This window comes from Aotus nancymaae, unplaced genomic scaffold (assembly GCF_030222135.1).
Source record: "Aotus nancymaae isolate 86718 unplaced genomic scaffold, 86718_ANA_hifiasm-v0.15.2.pri h1tg000022l_1, whole genome shotgun sequence".
NCBI lineage: Eukaryota > Metazoa > Chordata > Mammalia > Primates > Aotidae > Aotus > Aotus nancymaae.
In genome coordinates, this window is record NW_026988435.1 from 2,392,234 (window position 1) to 2,414,031 (window position 21,798).

A 21,798-nucleotide genomic window follows, 5' to 3' on the forward strand; every position below is an offset into this window, starting at 1 on the left:
AATAATGTTGAATATTGGCCCCCAATGTCTTGTGACTTATAAGGTTTCTGCTAAAAGGTTCTCTGTTAGTCTGATGGGCTTCCCTTTGTAGGTGATCTGGCCCCTTCTCTCTGACTGCCATTAATATTTTTTCTTTTATTTTGACCTTGGAGAATCTGATGATTATGTGTCTTGGGGATGATCTTCTCATGGAGTATTTTACTGGGGTTCTCTGCATTTCCTTAAGTTGAATGTTGGCCTGTCTAGCTTGGTTGGGAAAGTTCTCATGGATTATATCTTGAAATATGTTTTCCACACTGGTTCCATTCTCCTCATCTCTTTCAGGTACACCAATCAGTTGTAGATTTAGTCTTTTTACATAATCCCACATTTCTTGGAGGTTTTGCTTACTCCTTTTCATTCTCTTTTCTCTATTCTTGCCTGCCTGTGTTATTTCAGAAACCCCATCTTTAAGTTCTGAGATTTTTCCCTCTACTTGGTCTATTCTGCTATTAATACTTGTGATTACATTATGAAATTTTTGTATTGTGTTTTTCAGCTCTATCAATCAGGTCGGTTATATTCTCTATACTGGCTATTTTGACAATCAGCTCCTGCAATGTTTTATCATGATTTTTAGCTTCCTTGCACTGAGTTCGAATGTGTTCTTTTAGCTCAGTGAAGATCATTTTAGACACATTCTGAAGTCCGGTTTTGTCCTCTCAGCCATCTCAGCCTCAGTCCAGTTATGAATCCTTGCTGGAGAGGTGATGTGGTTATTTGGATGAAAGAGAACACTCTGGCTTTTTGAGTTTTTGGTGTACTTGCAATGATTCTTTCTCATCTTTGTGAGCTTCTTTATCTTCAATCTTTGAGGTTGCTGACGTTTGGATTTTTTTTTTTCTTTTTAATGGTCTGGTCCCTTTCCCTAGGGCTGCTGTAATTTTCTGGGGGTCCGTCCGGTGCCTGGTTGCATTGGATTTTCCAGTACCTGAAGCAAAGTGAAACAGCAAAGATGGCAGACTGCCCCTTCCTCTGGGAGCTCTGTCCCAGAAAGGTATGGACCTGTTGCTAGTCCCAACACACCTGTAGGAGGTGGCTGGAGACCCTGCTTGGGAGATCTCACCCAGTCAGGAGGATTGAGATCAGATACACCCTTAAAGAAGCAGTCTAGTCACTCTTTTGTAGAGTGGCTGTGCTCTGCTACGGTAGTCCTTCTGCTCCTGGTTGGCTTGGGCTCTCCAAAGCCTGGAGGCTGGAACCACTAAGCTGCCGAAACAGCAAAGATGGCGGCCCACCTGTACCTGGGTTCTTTGTCCCAGGGAGCATCCAAATCCTTTGTGGTCCGGAGAACACAGGTTGGGGTGGTGGAGGCCCTAACTGAGAGGCCCCAGCCAGTGTGGAGGAATAGATTGGAGATCTGCTTAAAGAAGCAGTCTGGCCATGCTTTGGTACAGCAGATGTGCTGTGTTGGGGGATCCCTTCTCTCCCTGGTCAATCTGGACTCTCCACAGTCCACAGGCTGGAATGGCTAGGATGCCGAAATAGGTGGCCTGCCCCTCACCCCAGGAACTCCATCCTGTCCCAGGTAGGTGCAACAATGTTGCCAGGGTCTGGCTGGAATTCCAAGCCAGTAGGTCTTATTCTTTGGGGTATCATGGAAGTGGGGCCTGCAGACCAATGTTGCTCTGCCCCCTGGATTCAGCTTCCTTTTTAGGGATATATATGGAGATCCAACTTGTCACCTTGCCTGAGTTGCTGTCACATTTGCCAGGGACCCCAGAGCCAGAGTACATGAAGCTCCCAGGACTCTGTGTGTGTCTAAGTAGCTTCTCTGCCAGGACTTCATACAGTTCTGTGTGTCAGACTGAAGCCTGTGGTGGCGTGGGTTCATGAGGGCATCTTCTGACCCAAGGATTGCAAAGATCCATGGGAGAAGTGTGGTTTCCTGGGGTTTTACATTCACTAACTACTTCCCTGGGTAGGGGAGGTTCCCATTGCTCTGTTTCTCCTGGTTGAGTCATTGCCCTCCCCTTCTTTTCTCCATTCTCTGTAGGTGAAACTGATACCCTGATCAGTCCCAGTGTGAGTACCTGGATGTCTCAGTTGAAGGTTATGTATTATTAACCCCCTTGTTCCTCTCTGTGAGAGCCACACACTGTAGTTGCTTCTAGTCAACCACCTTGGCCCCTGCCCACGGAACATTTTCATTGGATGTTCCACAGACATCTCAAATGCAACATGACCAAAACTGAACTTACCATTTCCTTCCAACTACCAGTCCCCCCTGTCCCTCCTCTGCATCTTTCTCTCAATTGGTAGCAACACCTTCCACTCACTTTTCTTGTTCCCAGCAAATTTTGAGCTGATTTCCTTGCTTAATTAAATCCTTGCTTTCTGTCTTTATTAATTTCTCCTAGATTTTTGGTTTACAGATGACCCCCTTTCTTACGTACCTAAGTGATTTGCATTGTAAAAAATGTAAGTATACTTTTTTTCTCACAACAAAGGAGTTGAGATGTGAGTAAAAGGCTGCAGTATGAACATGACATCTTACAATGAAACCAGTAGTATTATATTTTGGTATAACTGAATATTGCAATATAATAAACAAATTAACATTCAAGAAATGTTATAAAACAAGGAATAGTTTTTTGTGGTTGACATGCGTCATTTCAAAGCTAAAGTATTCTATAGTTATATTTAATTTAGATTGCTAGCTAATATTGTTATAAAAAATGGGAAGTTCTAAGTGGAAAGTTCTAAAATGGGACGTTCTAAAATTTAGAGGTAGGTAATTTCCAGGTAAGTGCCACAAAAAGTAGTTATAAAGTCCAAATATATAGCTGGAAAAAGCCTGTATTGGGATAACAGTAATGGTCAAGGTTACAGTTAATTCACACTAGTGAATTTTAGTGAAATTAGAGAAAAGACACTGGTGTGAATTAAGTGTAACCTTGACCCCTCTCCCTATACGGGCTTAGAGAAGTTAAAAAACCTGCACATTGCTGAAGTTGTGCCTTCTGGGCAGCCAGGGTGCTGCTGATTTGCTTGCTAAGTCAGAATGTATTCAATGTTAAAATTAAAAAGACATGGTTACACACACATCACTTCTCTATACACACACATATGTTCACACACAAGCCCCCCCCCCCCACACACTAGACTATACTGCCCCTCTGCCGATGTATATCTGGAAGAATGTCCCCAAGGATCCCACACAGTATGAGATTCATGAATCCAGTGCAATATCACAGCCAGCCAGCCAGCCACCAGCACTGACACTAGATGTAATCTTGCACTTACTAGTGCTACCACTCCTTCATAATAAAAGAGCAAATTGAAGCAGTTTTCAAATAGTGTGGGAGACCAAAGGGAAATCTGTTCTGCTTCCAGTAAGCACAGAAGGCTATTAATGAGCCGCGGATGGCTCCCCTACTATACAGTGCACTTAGCCACTTCCTCCTTCCTGTGCTCACAGAAGCTGTGATTATGTTCTAAAGCTGCAGTTTGAAAAATGACTTTGGTTTTGAGAATTTATGGGCTGTATATATTTATGTATTTTATTTCTGCTTGCCATGGGGAGTTGAGTATCTGCTATTGACATAAAGTTTATAAAGCACTTTGAGCTTCTAAGAAGAGAGATGATTACCAAGAAGGGTAAGAACATGAGAGTAGAATAAGATGGAAGTATTGACCTTATTTTTCTATTCATTTTATTTTATATTTTTGCATTATAATAATGTGACCTTTAGAAATTCTAGGTGCAAAGGGGACACAGACGCATGAAGAGATGGTAGTGGACTTATAAGGAAAAGTAGTAAGCAATTTCATAAAATGAATTAATAATGTATGAGAGTATACAACTCTTTGAGTCATAGAAATTTCAATTTGAATTCTTGCTCTGCCACCTGCAATGTGTCACCCACTATTCTATGAGCTTTACAACAATCAATTAATCTGTATAACAATTGTATGAGGTGGAGTAGGTACTGTTAATATCTTCATTCTATAGGTGAGTAAACAGAGGTACAGAGAATTTGGTACCATGACCAAGGTCACATAGTCCATCAGTAGAGCCAAAATTAGCTGAAAAAAGTATTCAGGTTCTCCTAGCAGTAGTAATGATAGCTATTATCAATTAAGTGTAAGTATTTTCCCCCTAGAATATCTGATAATGTCTTATGTACAAAGTACATAATAAGAGCTAAAAAATATTAGCTTTTAAAATGTAAAGCATAAAATACACCACTTAAAAACAATCTATATAAAAGATTTAGAAGTAAATCTTTTATATATAGCATATGACTGTTTCTTTGTAACATTTAATTGATTCATTATTCAGCAGAATAAAGTATATAAATTAGGTGAGAAGCTAATATTTCTCACCTTATTTGCTTGTGGTAGTCATTTGATCCATTTTGAGCATCAATTTAGATTGAATATCTGCTACATTACTTGCCATTATATTCTGCTTTAGGATACAACTGATTCAAAAATAAAAATAAAAAGAAGAAAATAAAAAGAAAACCAACCTATCCCAAGCATCATTAGCTAATGAGTCATTTTGATATGCAGCTGATAAAAATGAGTATTTGAAGAAACATAATGGAAGGACATTAAGTATACATGCATTTCAAGTACCATAGGTGGTCCTTATAAATTATTCTAAAACAATTTAGAACAGGAGAAATGAACACAAGCCATAAAATAACACATTTTTAGTCGGAATGGCTCCAGAGAAGAACAAACAGTTCATGTCCCCAAACACTTCTGAATTTCATTTTACCTTACAGAGCACACTTGGTTGAGAGTATATACTGCACGAACAGGATTGCTCTATAATAACTTGATGATTTTGCTGAATTCAGCTTCTAGGATTGAATCTGGACATCAAGCCCAGTCAGAGTATAAATATATCATCACCGCCAGCATTCAGAGCAGTTGGAAGAAGAGGTCCCAGAATCAAGAAAAATAGATGAAACGGAGATCAAGAGAGAAAGGTGAGATCCAAATAGAACTTGTTCACATAACATGGGTCAAAAAAAAAGTGAAGTGAATGGTTTATTTTCACATGAAAATAAAGAAGAAAAATAATGTAACATTCCAAGTGGCAAAGTCCAGCCATTTTGTAAGTGAGATAAATAGTTGTATCTCTGTAGACAGACAGACAGACAGATAAATAGATATTAAAAATACAGTGACATGCAAATATATGACCTTTGCTGGGGATGAAAAATATTTACTATAGCAGTTCTTTTTATATTTCACTTTTTTCACTATCAATGAATATTTTCATAGCACACATGGTTTTTCAAATTTTAAATATATTATAAATAAACCTTGAAATATAACTTCCTGGTCCCTTCTCAGTATGTGTTTGTATCACTATAAAATAAATTATTTTTTGTTTATACTATTCTTTTAAGGATAAATCACTTTAAAAATAATATTTTAAATTTTAATTTTTATTAAAAAAACTCTGCTAAAGGAGTTTTATTCCTCCTTCTTTTGTTTTCTGAATAGTTAGCCAAATGAAATTAAGAGGGATAAAGCTGATAGAACATTTTCTGAAATGAACTTGAGTCACTGTTGGTAAATCCACAATAATGCAGCTCAGCATTGTAGATAATGTACACAATATCATACTTCATAGTCAAATGTGATGAAGCAAAATTAATGACTATGTGAGGCAACTGAGTTTCATTTAATCTCTTTCTTCACAACATTATTTGGTATACACACACACACACACACAAATGCATACATACACACACACATATAGCAAGTGAATTTACAGGATAAATCAATTATGTTATTGAGTACACATCCTCCTCCCTTTGTGACACTCTGATGTATCACAGTATCAGGGAAATGCACCCTAGAGAAAACACTGCTATTCTTCACAGAAAATCCATGAATAACATTATGCAAAAATTAATTTATGAAAAATGATTTAAATATAGAACTGAGAATAGCTTATTTAAACGCCATCAGAAAAGAACACCTCACCCGCAAAAAGGAGTCTAGGGATCCATTCTCCATATATTCCACCACAATCATTACTGGTCTGCCTGCAAAAGAGTGAGAGAACACACATGGATGAGAGCAATTACAGGAATATGTGCCGCAGTTAAGAAATACCCAGCTGTGGCAACTAAATTATTTGTATTTTATTAATAGGAATTTCATTTTCCAACCTGCTTCTATAAAAGCGTTCATATTATACATAGTCATCTCTATATTTCTTAATAGCATTATTTCCTTTTGAGTTCATAAAAGGGACAAGAATTACAATATAAATTACAAAGGAAATAGGTACTTCTTTTCCTAAAGCCCTGCAATCACTTGTTCAGATTATGTTCTTTTTGTCCTCTAGTTTTTCCTTACAAAACAGTCAACGAGCTCAAGCCAGGATTTAAGCAGTTATTACAGCTCCTTTTGCAGTTGTGGTACAACTTCTAAGGCAGTGCAGCAATTGTAGCTGACATATTGGAGTGGGCATTTCTGAAGTATTCCTAAGGCCAAGCAGATAGGAGAAACTCAAAAATTCTCTTTAAGAAATTATAGACCATGGGTCATAGTCTGATTTTGAGAGCCTTTAAGCGGAAAAATTTTAGATTGATGAACGCTACACAGCTTGTAGGATTTGTAATAGTTCCTGATCACATAGAATTTGATCAACAGAGCAATGATGGCAGTACATGAAAAACAAGTAACTCTGATTTTGTAGTGTGGTATAGAAGCTAAGATCAGAAACTAAACATAATTTCTTTTCTTTTTTATCATATCAATTGTTACACTGTTACAGTTCCCAATACACCTCTATTAGGTAGACTATTCGACATAAATAACTGATTTATTTCAAAGAAGAGAATGCATTTGTTCTGCCCAATTGCCCAAGTTTAAAAGATAAACTTAGTTTGGATGCAGGGGAAATGATATTCACCTGAAATAAGGATGTATGACATATTTGTGTTTTTACTTCTCTATTTCTCACTTCTCATCGGAATTTTTAGCTTTTCAGTCTGCACCATGCACAGTTTTTCCTTACAAACACGAAGAAGATCTGGAAAGAACTTATGTGTACCAATGATGGAAATATTATCTCATTGTAATTCATGTTCCTTTTATGAGCTCAAAGCCTTGAGGGTTGGAAAGGGTGACTATCACGAATTAGTACAATGTATGCAAATGCTAGACCTTACATTTGAATCTATATTTTAAATAAAGATGTGCTAAAGGTTAAATGTATTAATAAAGCTCCCAATTTATCATGCATAAAATTAGAACCCAAGGAAGTTTTCCATTTGTAGTGAATATTAACTTATATTCTGTAATGTTCCTCAAAGTCATTAATTTTACCCAAATCTGAATGAAGAAGTTTATCGGCAATTATTGAGCTCAAATGAACTGTCAGCACTCTTGTGGACACGGATCTAGAAGATTTAGGTTTAAACCTTAAAGTTCATCATGAAATCTTTTATTTGGCCGTGAGTTTCAGGGAGCTTGGAGGTGGGAGACTGATACAAACACTAAGGTAGCAAGGTGGGGAAGATAAAAGGTCATTTTTGTACTTAAATATAAAAATTCTGAGACCAATATTCCAGTCTGAATGATAATGTATTCCGAATGTTAAGGGGAAAAGTTGGGTTATTACAATGACTGCCTGATGTCCCTGCCTGCAGACTCACAACTTTTTAATAATCTATCTTGACCATTGCTGTCAGAGGCACACTTTTAGTTTTTATTTTCTTTAACAAACACGTATCCTTCCCTTAAGAATGCCAGTCTTACTAGAATAAAAACAGTGTGCAAGCATTTCACTTGTATTGCTACATACCATAATTATTTTTCTTATGCAGATATGGAAATTGAGGCACAGAAAATTTAACTATTTGTCCAAAGTCAAATAGCTGGTAAGTGGCAGTGTCAAGTAATCTGTCTCAGAAATTTAGATCTTAACCTTTACGGTATAGGTGCCTTTCAGACAACATTTATAGATAAAAGCTCCATGTCTCATCCTGTTAGTCAATTCTTTCTAGTGATGCACCTCATCTTTCCTAACTAGCCTTTGTGTCCACAGCTCTACCAATTTTCATTGTTCTTATATTTACTTAATCCTGTCTCCTGCCTGTACTTGTGTAGTTACCTGCCAGGATAATCTCCCTATTTGCTTTGCTCTCTAACCTCACCATCTCGCCCCACTCCATCAGAATGTATACAACGCACCTCTATCTTGAAAGTCTCTCACAGTGATATTTCTTATACTTGAATTTCCATCACATCTATTGTGTATACTATTAAATGTTGTGCCTGTTTTTATATTGTTTCTCTTTCTTATTTTCCCATAATGCTTTATATCCTCATTCATTGGGTTTCTCAAGGTCACTTGCCATAGAGGTAATCATAGCAGGTGCTTCATAAAAACAAGTTAACTTTTCTTGATTTGACAATTATCAAGAAAGTAACTCTGGAGAATTTCAGCAAGATCTGATCTATGTGAATACACAGTACTTCAAAATTACTTCTCTCTATAACTCTTTGGGAGATACTTTAGGCAATCTTAAAATTCATCAGTGACAAGTTCTGTCTTCTCATTGAGAATAACAAAGAATCAAATGAAGACTTCCCTGGTTTCCTGTGAATTAGAAGTTTCACATTTAAGTTCTTAATCTTTTGTATTTTGTGTAGTAGCATCAATAAAGAACAACTGTTAATTGAACTAAGGAATCTTTTTTTATTTCTTTTTACTACTGCTGGCATCTAACCTGTAATTTGTTTTGTATTTTCAATACGGAAGAAGCTAGTTATACTGTGAAGATTATAAAGAACTTACAATCCATTATTACATTTTATAATTAAGAAAAGAGATAACTAAAAGGAAAATTATGAAAATTAAGATGTCAATCTTTCAATCTGTTTTAGGTGAGAGAAGTCTATTGGCAACAGTGTCTTTTTGTCTTTTTCAATATATAAAAATTATATATTGCATTAAAGCTCTTGGAAGATATATTTGGAAGTAATTTATTATCTCTTTCTAAATTTTCAAAATATTACCCTTTATTTCCTTTTGTACAATTTTAGCCAGTTACCCCAAGTGCCTCATGTCACACAATCATCTTAGTATTTGCACTGTACTAAAGTCAGTGGACAAACCAGTCTTCTTGAATTAGTCAATTCTTGAAATTTCATTATTTTCAGAAGTCTCATGTATTTGATTTAAGAGATTTTCAAAGATATTTCTACAAGTCACACAAAGTGAATTTCTTAGGTTTTCCTTCATAAATATCCCAGAAATGGTTATGAATATTTCAAACTGCATTGGAATGAAGATCCTCTAAGAAATCACTTGTTGATATTCTGGAGACAATGGATTGCAAAACCCCTTATCATCCTTTTCATAGACAAGAAAAATTATTTTCTTACATTAAGACTTTAAGGAGTATTGACCAATATGTATTTTTCAAATGTTCCCTAATACTTATGATGGTTTTGATAAAGGTGGTGTGGATAAGCTATATAATCATAAGACTACACTTTTCTCATGCTGTTGTTAAAGAAAACAAAAGAATTCTTTAAGAGTTCCATAGATATCCTAGTTAAAGTATTTTGCCCTTGAAATCCATTTTTTTTTTTTTTTTTTTGGTCTCAGAGACTATATGTGAAAAAAGGGGCAACAGAGATTTAACATTTTCATATAAGTAATGAGTTTGTGCTGGATGTAGTATTTTCTATTAGTTTGGCAATTTCTAATGTGTAGACAGTAAAATGAAGAATCAAAAACAATCTCAATAACCTCAAACCTCTATTACAGATTTAAATCATTCCGTTTATTTAACATTCTATCAAGTCTATATTTTGTCTACCAGGTAATAAAATTTGTGATGATAACTTAGATTGATGGTTACAGTGCCTGCATTTTATTTTTCCCCAGTTGCAATTCAGGAATCTTTGGACCAATTATTTAATCTATTTCTATCTTCCCTGTTTCTGTTGTAGAGATAGTGATTTACAATTATAATCTCAAATGAATTTGATAATAAATGAAATACTCTTATCCCTCTAAGGCACTCAGAAGATATGAATGATGCCATTTGAACACAGTTATATTACATTAAATCAGTGTTTTTATTCACCCAAGTACTCAAATTTAAGAACTGTTTTCCTCTTGTAGTGTTACCTGATGACTATCAGATCATGTTCCAAATACATCTTATCCTCATTCAGTTCAAATCCAAACTTTTAACATTTCTCTTGAACCTTCTTTTCCTCTTATAATTCTGTGTTGGTTAAAACCTCACCATCCATCTAGTTACCCAGGTCTGAAACCTTTTTGTGACATTGGACTTCTCACTTTATTAAACCCTTTCTAGTTCATGAATTATGAAGTTCTGTGATTCTACATAAAATCTGTTGCCACTGCTCATATTCTGCCTTTACTTTCTCTTGCTCAATCATATTTTACTGGTTTCCTTGCTCCTATCTTGTACCCCATTATAAGCTAACTCTTGCAAAATAATAATTTTTGAACAGTCAGTGATGTAAAAAAAAATGTTTAAATGCCTACTAAATAGCAAGTACTCTTCTGGGTTCTACAAACACATCGTCAATCAATATTGAGATCTCTGCTCTCATGGGTGTATAGTAAGAAGGGCACTATAAATAATTAAACAGTAAATTAGTATAAAGGGCCTCATCCCCTCATTTTAAGACTGAATTGTTTATTGTAGAATTAAAGTCTAAATTGCTTGGTAATTAAGTTCATTTACAGTCTCTTCTCTACCTTCATTTATAGTGTCATCTTTTACTTCACCCTATTCCCATATCTCCTGCTTTTCAACTAATTAAGGAAGTGAAAGATGTATACAAAGAGAACTACAAAACACAGCTGAAATAAATCAGAAATGAAATAAATAAATGGAAAAACATTCCAAGCTCAGGAATTGGAAGGATTGCTATCATTTATATGGCCATACTGCCCAAAGCAATTTACAGATTCAATGCTATTCCCACCAAATTAACAAACTAATTTTTCACAGAATTAGAAAAAACTATTCTAAAATTCATATGGAACCATAAAGAACCCAGATAGCCAAACCAATTGTAAGCAAAAAGAACAAAGCTGGAGGTATCACATTACCCAACGACTTCAAACTGTACTATAAAGCTACAGTAAACAAAACAGCAGGGTTGTACAAAAACAGGCACATAGGCCAACAGAAAAGAATAGAGAATCCAGAAACAGAGCCACAGAGCCCAACAATCTGAATACTGACAAAATTGACAAAAATAAGCAATAGTGAAAGGACTTGCTATTCAACAAATGGTGTTGGGATAACTGGCTAGCCATATGCAAACGAACTCTTATTTTTCACCATATACAAAAACTAACTCAAGATTGATTAAAGATTTAAATGTAAGTCCTCAAACTATAAAAATCCTAGAAGAAAATCTAGGAAATATCCTTCTTAACTTTGGCGTTGGCAAAGAATTTACGGCTCTTTTTCAATAATTTCCTGAGTGTTCCTTTACTTGTACCTTCCTGTCTTCTTTGGAAGACTGCCTTCCTGTTACCTTTACTTGGCAAAAATCATATCCTTTTTTTTTTTTTTTTTTAAAAAAGCAGCTTAAATATCATCTCCATTGTAAATTATCCTACAAATTTCTTTCAATTTTAGGAAGCCTTGATTGTTTACGTTCTCCTCCCTTTACATCTCAATCAATTTTAGAACACTTATGATACAGTATTGATGTTAACAACATAGGTGTCTGTCTCCCATTCTAAAGTGGCCTTGAGCTCAGGACTTCATGCCTAATTCTTCTCTGTAAGATCACTATCTAAGCACAGAGATAGGCCCAGAGTAGGTATTCAATTTTATATTTTTTGAGTTGAATGTCAGAAGGAATACACACTTAGGATATTCTCTAAGAATTATTTCAGACCTACAATAGAGTTACTGAAATAACGGAATGGCAAATCCATAATTTTTAATCCTAAAGCAGTTGTATTATTTTAACTATTGTTTTGAAGACAGCAAAATTCAAATCCCAGCTCCACTACCTTGCATGATCTTAGGAAAGTTCTTTTAGTTCTTTCAGTTTTTGCATCTATAAAATGAGAATAATATTATGTATCACATAAAAATTTTGAAAGAATCAGCTGAGAAAATATATAATTAGCACAATGCTTGTCACTAAGATGTTGATGTCCTGGAAGGGAATTATGAACTAGGCACTGTGCTGCTCTCTGGGATATTCTGTTCGGAAATTCCACGATTTTAAAGGCCCACAAAGCTGTAAAACATTCTATATAAACAGGAAATATATACTAAGGACACTGGCTAGAAAAACTTTCATATTTTGCTTTCTCAAACATCAGTTTATGATAATCATCTTAAGGTTCCATTAAAAGTCAGTTTATTTTATATTAATATGCTCAAATAAGGCTTAAAAAGACAAGGCTTAGCAGTTGAAATTTCAGTTATAAGAGGCATATATGAGAAGATTTAAGAGCAGCAATGTGATACGCTTTTGCAAAACCTCTGGGGAAGATACTGGGTAAAGTGTTACATCCTGAATATTTTAAGAGAGTCCCTGAGCTTTTGGTAGAAAGCATCGTATTTTGCAGTAGTATTTCAAATGCTATGCTTTACTTCTGGCTTGAAAAATGTCTTATTATTAAATAAGTGTTCCAATATTTTGCTTTCTGCTCTTCTATATCATTCACTGTTGAAAGAAAACTATCAGAAAATTTAAAAATAAAACAAACCCCTAAACAGAATATATTTCATGTATTCTATCTATACAGGTGTTTTACAGAGTGATTTTAATTATAATGGCAAAAACATTTGTTAAATAAGTCATACATATGACGTGATTAAACCACTGACTACTTTCCTTCCCCTCTGCCCCCACACCAGGAACGTTACTATTTATTTGTTAATCTTTTCTACAACTCTTCCAAGATATGTAATTTTTAAAAAGTTCAACTTTGATAAATGCTATATATATAGCATTTACATATATATATATAAATCCAATAAGACCTCTATGAATAGAAATATGAAAAGCCAACATGGTGTCATAGGGCAGCTTCCACTGTGATTTGTCCTACAAAGCAAAAGAATGAAGGCTGAGGCAACCCATGTGTTACAGCTGGGCTGGTCTGTCTCCATGTTACTTATGTTCTTAAGTGGCCCAGCATCCCATGAAGGCACGTGTGCCATCCTGTGCAAATCAACATGGTTCTCTGGAGAGGAGCTTATTTCTTAGTGTGTTCCCACTTAAGGTGAAAATCACTTACAAAACAATACCAATCAGCACGAAAGTCAATACTGATTTACATGGAGACTCAGCTACCTTAGAAGGACACGTAAGGATTTTCAGAATTTTTCTTTATAAGAAGAAAATGATTCTTGAATGCATCTTTTGAAAGTGCTGATAGTTTCTTTGAACAGGACCAAAATAAATGGCATAATCTATAATAATAAGAAATGAAGGTCTTCAGGGAGTAGGTATGTTCTCAATGGAGAATTTAAGTAGCCGTATATAGAATATCTATATTTTTAAGATTCACACTTATTCAACAGATATTAAGATAAAATAAACATTTATGCTAATAAGAAGCCTTAGTTAAGGCCAAAGGCTAGAACTATTTGAAAACTCTGAAAATAGAGAAGTAAAAAAGAGCTACTAAAAAAATCTAGAGATTACTTAAAGGCTCTTTTAAGATTTTTCATGTCTTTCTGGCAGGAGAAAAATAGAAATTCTCTTTGTAATGCTCAAGAGCTTGATATCAAATGCATCATGCAGCTTTTTTTTTTTCAAATGCACTGTCAATCTTACATAAAGGTGGTGCTCACTTATGTCAGTTAAGCATAACTTTATATATAGAACAATGAATTCTTTAGAACCAGGGGTTCTTTGTGTGTGGACTTTAGGGTGTCCAGAGACCTCCTAAAATTGTATGTAAACATTTACATACACGATCATATGTCAATTTTCTTGGGGAAGAGAGTGGAGCCTTCAGTGGATTTTCAAAATCAGGGTTGGGGAGGAAGGTTAAATAATTGCTGAGTTTTCACCTGGTTTATAATAAGGAGTCTTATTTTTGGTCAAGAAATAAAGTATAAAATTTAAAAAGAATCTGAGTCCATGACCTGTACCACAGTATCAGAGTCATCAGTCCACAGGAATCTTTAAACTCATAAACTCTGCAATAAAGTTTTTATAAACTGAATGTTATTTGAAGGTTGAAACGACACCTTCCATTTTATATATGTTCCCATCCTGATTTTTCTTAATCCAATTGATATCTTGAACCTGCCTTCCTTAAACTCTATATCATTCTGTAACATACTGTGTATTTCTCCTCAAGTAAGCCAAAGAGCCAAAGAATGATGTACATGCTCTTTGGAACCCACTGACTGTAAGCAAGATTGAGCCAACTGAATGCAAGCTCGACATTACCTGGTTCACTCCCTTTGCATTTGATGTGGAGTAGATCCTAAACAGACATTTAAAAACAATCCTCCAACCTAGCGCCAACACTGTTGCGAATATTTTAGAGGGGTTGTTTTGAGTTGTGTAACTAGAACTCAATCACTGATGTCACCCTCCTTTGTCCCTTGGTTTGCTGGTGTGTTCTGTTTGTTATTCCACCAGTGACCCTATCTTCTGTATTTTCTCCCATCCCTGAAATAGCACTAACCTTGGTCTCTCACTCACACCTCGCTCGGAATCTCCATCCTAATTTTTAACAGCTGCCTTTCTGCAATGTTTTCTTCTGAAGCCCACAGCTGCACAAACTTTAGAGGAGGCGAGTTCTCAAGGGAGAACTGTGCAGATGAGTATTAAGTAGGGCCTGTATTGGTGTTTTTGATATCGTGTAAATGGCAAGGAATAAAGAAAGTAGGAGTTAGTAATCCAGATAAATGATTTCATTTTTATTATATTTTACATTTTAAATAATGTATTCAGGATTTTACTTTGCATATTTAATTTAGTTTTTCTGATTTCCTTTATAAGTAGTTTTGATTTAAGTCATCACACATACCTCATCCAGGGTAATTAGCAACATTCTCAACTGCAGAAATGTCTAAAATATGCGCCATTCAATTAAAAAATAAATTATCCCCTTAAAGATCTCTTACTTAAAAAGTATGCCACTGTATCTTATGTTGTATAAACTTATTACAGCAACAGATTGTTAAATACAAATATATGCTAAAGAAAAATACTTAAAAATAATTGAAAGAATTTAGCCAATATAAATTGTTTTGTCATAAGTAATTAATTTTGAAATGCCAAATTGTGGATCTAAAAAAAGGTACTGACTTTTTAAATAATGTCTGAAACTATGAAGAAATAAAATGATGTACTTTGATTTTTCTGAAGTGCAATTTGATTGTATTTAAAATGCATATAGTTTTCCACTGTTGATTTTCCTTGGCATATTGAGTTTGTGCCAATTTTCCTTAGCTCAGGGTACATTCCTCCAAAGCCTACCACCTAGTCTTATATATTTGCATTACTTTTTTTCTACAGTCCTCAATATGCATCAAAACTTGAAAATATTATATTCACCAGATCCTAGATTTTTCTATAGCTTCAAACTTACTTATCATTCCTGGCTTATCTGCAACCTCTAAGCCATACACTTTCTGAATAAAAATAATTTTTTGACTGGATAATAGTGAATGCAGTATTTTCTCTGACTTCATCCCAGATAGGATTTCACATGAAACATGGAAAGGAAAATATTGATAAACACAGTTAGAGAACTGTGAAGATATTTTAATGTTGGCTCAGGGCTGTATTTCCTTTGCTATAGAAATGACATTATTGGATATGTGGTTTACAGAAATCTGGGTTGTTGATCCATTTTCTAACATGGCTCCTCAGAGAATAGCAGTGGGGATGTGAAAATGTTTGGTATTTGAGTGTAAGGCTCATCCAAATCTCTTTCCAAAGGATAAATAAATAAATGATATTAAACATTCTTCTTAATTATATATTCAGTAATTGCAAATCTAGTTTTTGAATACTCATGTGTTCCTAATTGTCCTGTTATTTGATTCAGAGTAGCAGAGAGGAAGTGTCACTACATCTTTGCCATTTCCTTTGAACCTAACACAAGTCATAGAACGAAGAGAAGCTCAGGTAAAAATGTCCAACTAGGTGTATTACATACAGCACTGTACCTAAAGCATAGGCAAGCAAACTGAGAAGATATCTCAGAAGAACATTCCTTCAATAACTGAAGAGCTTCTAAGATTAACCACAAAGGAAGTATTAGGGAGCTATTCAACACTGATTTTATTCCCCTACAACTTGTCTATTTCTATATCCCACAGTTGCCTGTTTCCTAGTTCTCTCTTTTATAGACTTCTCTTATGATTGACAAAACTTGTTAAGGTCTACATTTGAGTTTGGTCTAGCATCTATTCCATATATATACACATATATATATATGGAATTCCATACATATATATATATATATTCCATATCTATCTCTATATACATATCTATAATCCAATCTGGTATGTATACATATATATCTATTCCATATATATAGACCTTAAACTAACATAACTCATATATATATCTCCATATATATGAGTTATGTTATATATATATACACACACATATATGAGTTTCTTAATTAGAAAAAATATTATCAAGTCTCTCAACTGATAGAAAACTAACAGAAAAATGTAAGTTAAATTTTGTTGATACAAACACATTCAACCTTAAGATATTATTTGTTGAGTAATTAGCAGATAATAAACATGCCTTTACATCTTATAGGTAGGTCTGATTTTTGAGAGACATTGTAATGGTTGTATTTTATGCAGATTTAAGATACCATATGATGTCAGATAGTTATTGCTGAGAAGTGACAGAGAAAAGTGAATTTATGAAATTTCTGTAAGTTATTAATGCAGAATTTTATTTTTAATGCTTTATTATTCTTCTATCATTTGTGTATGGCAAATGTCAAACTGCCAAAAATATAGAGGATTTGGGTAGAGATGGATTCTGTCATCATGTGATCCACTAGTCTAAGAGTATACAGACTCAATATTCTATGGCATATAATAAATGTTCTAAACCACTTTCAAATACTGTTGACCACATAATTAAGTTAAAGAAATAACTACATGGAGCAAAGAAAGCGCATTTTAGAGAATATGTATGGTAATATATTTAAAAAAGAGACATTCTTTTCAGGGAGGTAGAATTTGATTTAAATAGGGATAAATATAGTGGAGGAAAACTTTCCTTTAAAAAATATAATTTAAGAGTCACGTCATTTCTAATTTCTCTTCTCCTTCCTCATACTCTTTTTTCCCTTTATTTTCCCCTTTCTTCTCTCCTTCCCTTTCCTCTCCTCTCCTCTTCTCTCCTGTGATTTTCTTTTTATTTATTTATTTATTTATTTTTTGAGATGGAGTTTCACTCTTGTTACCCAGGCTGGAGTGCAATGGCACCATCTCAGCTCACTGCAACCTCCACCTCCTGGGTTCAAATGATTCTCCTGCCTTAGCCTCCCAAGGGGCTGAGATTACCCGCCACCATGCCAAGCTAATTTTTTGTATTTTTAGTAGAGAGAGCTTTTCACCATGTTGGCCAGACTGGTCTCAAACTTCTGACCTCAGGTAATCCACCCACCACAGCTTCCCAAAGTGCTGGGATTACAGGAGTGAGCCACCACACCTGGCCTCCTGTGATCTCTTCCTGTATCAGGTGACTACTATACAAATGCATTCCATTAGATATATTAATATACTTGCGACTCAGTTTTCAGCTATTACTTCCTGGTGTTTTCCTCCATCTGAAACTAAGAATAACAGCCCTTTACTATGACTTTTTTAGAAATGAAAAACTTATAAACAGTTGATAACTGTTGCATAAATACTAATTTAAGGCTTGTCTGCTTTCTGGGTCTCCTGATTCAAGGAATCTCTTATTATTATAGTTAGTGTAAAAGTAAGTACTGCAGAAATATTGCTCTTTAATAGCACAGTGTGACATGAAGCAAAAAGCTATTATATTCAAGACATAGTCATGTATCTCTTTTAAATTTGATTATGATTAGTAACTGGGAACCAAATTAGGACTAGAACAAGTATTTGAATTTCTTGACTGATATAGAGAATGTCTTAGGTGACCCTCAAAGCACTGTGACAGATAATCAATTTGCAGAAAGTGAGTTAACTGCTGCCTGGTGGGCATCAACCTGCAGCTGATACTTAAAGTGTCGTAGTATGGGCTGTTGGAGGAACCACTTGCTGCCTTCAGATTGATGTCTGAAGCCTGAAGTGTATTAGTTCAGCTATTAGATGGCAAAGAAACACTTCAGTTTTTTTTTTTAATATAAAACAATGAAAACTTCTCATGATTACTGGTTCATTCTGCTTTACACAAAATTTAAAAAAAATCTTGGGAAATAAGCTATAGTTGAACATGAAAGGATAAAAAAAAACTTTGAAATAGTAGCAGTCATTACCAAAAAGCATCACACAAAATGTACAGAAATGACTTATCAAAATGATATAAGCCAGGAAAAGTATGTTGAGTTAATTTCAGTTTGTAGAAACAGGGACAAGTATAGATCTATAAATTTTTTATGAAGCAATTTTGTTACACCTGATTTGTATGTAAGTCATGAAAACTGAACTGAGTTTCTCTCCTATGGAAGCTTGAGGCAAATTTGGCTTAAAGCCTAGAAAAATAGAGTGCTAGAATGTTCTTTTAGAGCCCTCTCTGGAAAGTTGTTTCTGTATGTGTTACAGAACAATCATCTTGCTTCTGCCATTCTCAGTAGCTAAATGACAAGGTTTTTTTGTTTTGTTTTCTAACAGTGATATTGAATAATTCAAGTCACTACTAAACTTCGTAATGTCATTTCTGCCAAACATATCTAATTTGACCAACTTGTCATTATGAGTTAAGGGTTAGGCCATTCAACTCCACATAATCTGCTCATCTTCTAAATTCCAATCACTGAGACATTAATTATATATGAAACTACATGTTTATATTTGCAGTTAACTCAGAGCTTGGCTTATATAGTTTTTCTTTCTAATCCTTTGCCACAACATCAACAACGACACATCTGTACAATTGGTATAATTTCTGTCTCTAGGGAGTAAAAGGGTAACATGACACCCAACGAAGTGAATATAATCTTCTAATTCGTGTTATTTTGGTTTCTACTCTATCAGTGGTATTCTTGGCCACAAAGTATCCAACCACATCAATAAATTATGTATTAATGAAGCTAAATGACATCAAAGCATATTTATATGTTTTAATAAAGTAGAAAAGGGTAAGTGAAAGGCAAAGGAAAAATATCAGTGTATCATGGTCTTAAGATTTGTTGGTATAATTATGCTAACAAGGACAGGAAATGTGCATCGTTGGGGTTTTTCTGTTGGATTTCTGTCTTTTCAAGTGTTTCCTTTAAATTGCAGGCTGGGCCAGCTCTCCTGAATACGGTGATGTCATTACAATAACTTTTACTATCATTATTAGTTGTAATAAAAATCACAAAAGTTATGATTTTAAAACTCCAAGAATCAATATTCAAATTCCATTTTGCTAAGACACATATGAAATGTAAGATTGCATCCTTTAGGCACAATGAAGGAAAGCAGCTGAATATTTTACTAAATGACAGGGAAGAAACAAATTGTAATTACAGTCATGTCATGGAGAATATGCACAGTGTTTTAGTAAATTTGAAATTGCATTTTTAAATGCTCAATTGTATATTTTGTTTCTCTCAATAAAATATGGCTTTGGTCAGACTGGCATTTTTAGGAAGGAATGCATATTAAGTTTTATTCCAAAAATGTCTTTCAGGTTGCTACTTTCTGATTTCTTCAAATCATTTTTCTATAATGAAAGGATACTTTAATTAAGTCTCTATCAACTCCATGAAATTGCTCTTTCTGTCAAGAACACTTAATTTTTAATCCACTTTTCTGGCCAATTCCAAGTGGCAAAGTGTCTGATGTCCGTCCTTGTTTATTCTTGATTTACATATTTTGGATCTGAAGCTCCAATTATTACGTAAGTAAAAATTTTCTCAGAATAGGTGGCAGCACTGTGTGAATTGGGTGCTCAGAGTCCAAATCCTTCTTCCACTTCCTTTGTGTCATTTTCACAGTATCAGGTATTGTAAATGTGGTCCCTGCATTTAAGAAGTCACTTCTATTTCTTTTCCACAATATATTTAGAAATATTCATTTTGTATTTTCGGCCTATCAACTATGAGCTCAGTCCTACTGCTGTATGTGGTGGCAGAAAACATCACCTGAAATACCTACCCGCAGGAATCCTGGGCGGCAAAGATCCTCCCCCTGGCACTGGATGCGGGGCCTGGATGCTATTTAAAAACCCTGCCCTCAGGAAGCTGGGGCAAAGCGCCTCCACCCCAATGGCCGGGAAGGATCCTTTTAAGAGATAAAAATTGACATTAATCAAAGTCTTCTTTATGGAAAACTGTTGATCATTTACATGGAATAAAACCTAAAATCAACAAAGACAGCAAATTTTACAAAGAAGTTTTAAAATTAAAGGGATGGAATACAGTTTCAGTCACACATTTATAAAATCAACCCAGTTTCTTGAAAACAAACCTAGTCAACTAGTTACAATTAAAGAGGGTTAGAAGCATCAGAGTGCTAGATAAAATTTCTAAACCCGTATTTAGAACATAAAGCTCTGCTATTGAATAATAAAATGAATATTAATGCTAGTCATTGATGTTGTTTATTTGCAGAATTCATGCCCACGTCAGTTACAGGCACACAGAAAATAACCACGATAAGATTTGATACGTGCTGCATCCACAGGAGCAGGGCTTTTACTTTAGGGCTATCTCTATTAGTGCTTAAAATAAGGAAAACTTTTACATCATGCAGCAATTACATATTTTTGCAACAGGGACAGGAAAATTGATGTACACAATTATTAATTTGTTATACTTTTCTATTAGGGACAAGACACGAGAGTTTGCAAAGGTAAAACCATAAGCTTTTTCATTTTTAAGGAGGATATTGTAAAGCAAAGAAAAAGTAAGCAGCTTGGAAATTTATCCATAAAATCATATAATGAATCATAGAATAAAAGAACGTCAGAACTGAAAACAGTCTAGAGATCATCTAGTTAAAAATGTTCATTTTAGACCAACAAACGGAGGCTTAAAGAGGAGAGGCAGTGCCACGTGGTTGGTAACTACCAGGACAAACTCTTCCCACCCTAGAATAAAAATAAATCATGAATACATTCCTATTTGCGAGATTACTATCCTCTGAATATGAGTTAGAAACTCTGCACTTTGGAATAGTAACATTATAATTTGGCGTCTTAACTTCAAGATACTAAAATCACTCACGAGAAAGTTTAATACACTTGCAATATCAGTGAATGGGCATCACTGGTAACTCATATGGCCAATCAAAGGTAAAAATCGCACTAAACCCCTCCCCCACCAAGACAAAAAAACAATTTACACTAATGGTTGTAAGGAATGTATTTTGTTCAGCCACTCTGAAACGCCTCAGGCTACGTAGCTTCATGCTGAATCCTGGGGTTTTCCTTTCATGCTCAGATTTAGCAAGTTCTGTGTTTGTGAAGAGACTTCACTTGGTATCTTGACACAAATTCTCCACCAAAAATAAGTTAAAATTTGAGGCTTCTTTGAACTTGGGTCAGAATTAAAGGAACTTGGTACACCATATGTATCTCGCTTCCATGGAGAAAGTTATTGGTAAACAAAAGCTCCCATCTCTTAGATCTTCAGAA

At 34.8% G+C, this 21,798-nt stretch overlaps 1 protein-coding gene across 3 annotated transcripts in view; it reads right to left on the bottom strand.

Moving 5' to 3' along the window:
• The window catches only part of EPHA6 (EPH receptor A6), a 991,737-nt gene that overhangs the window by 142,057 nt on the left and 827,882 nt on the right, over positions 1-21,798 (bottom strand). For all 3 annotated transcript variants that reach the window (XM_012474152.2, XM_012474154.2, XM_012474153.2), the window contains 2 exons: positions 20,319-20,444; positions 5,992-6,053 (listed from right to left, as the gene is read on the bottom strand). In XM_012474152.2, coding sequence (XP_012329575.2) covers positions 5,992-6,053; positions 20,319-20,444 — 188 coding nt within the window. The remainder of the gene's footprint in view (positions 1-5,991; positions 6,054-20,318; positions 20,445-21,798) is intronic.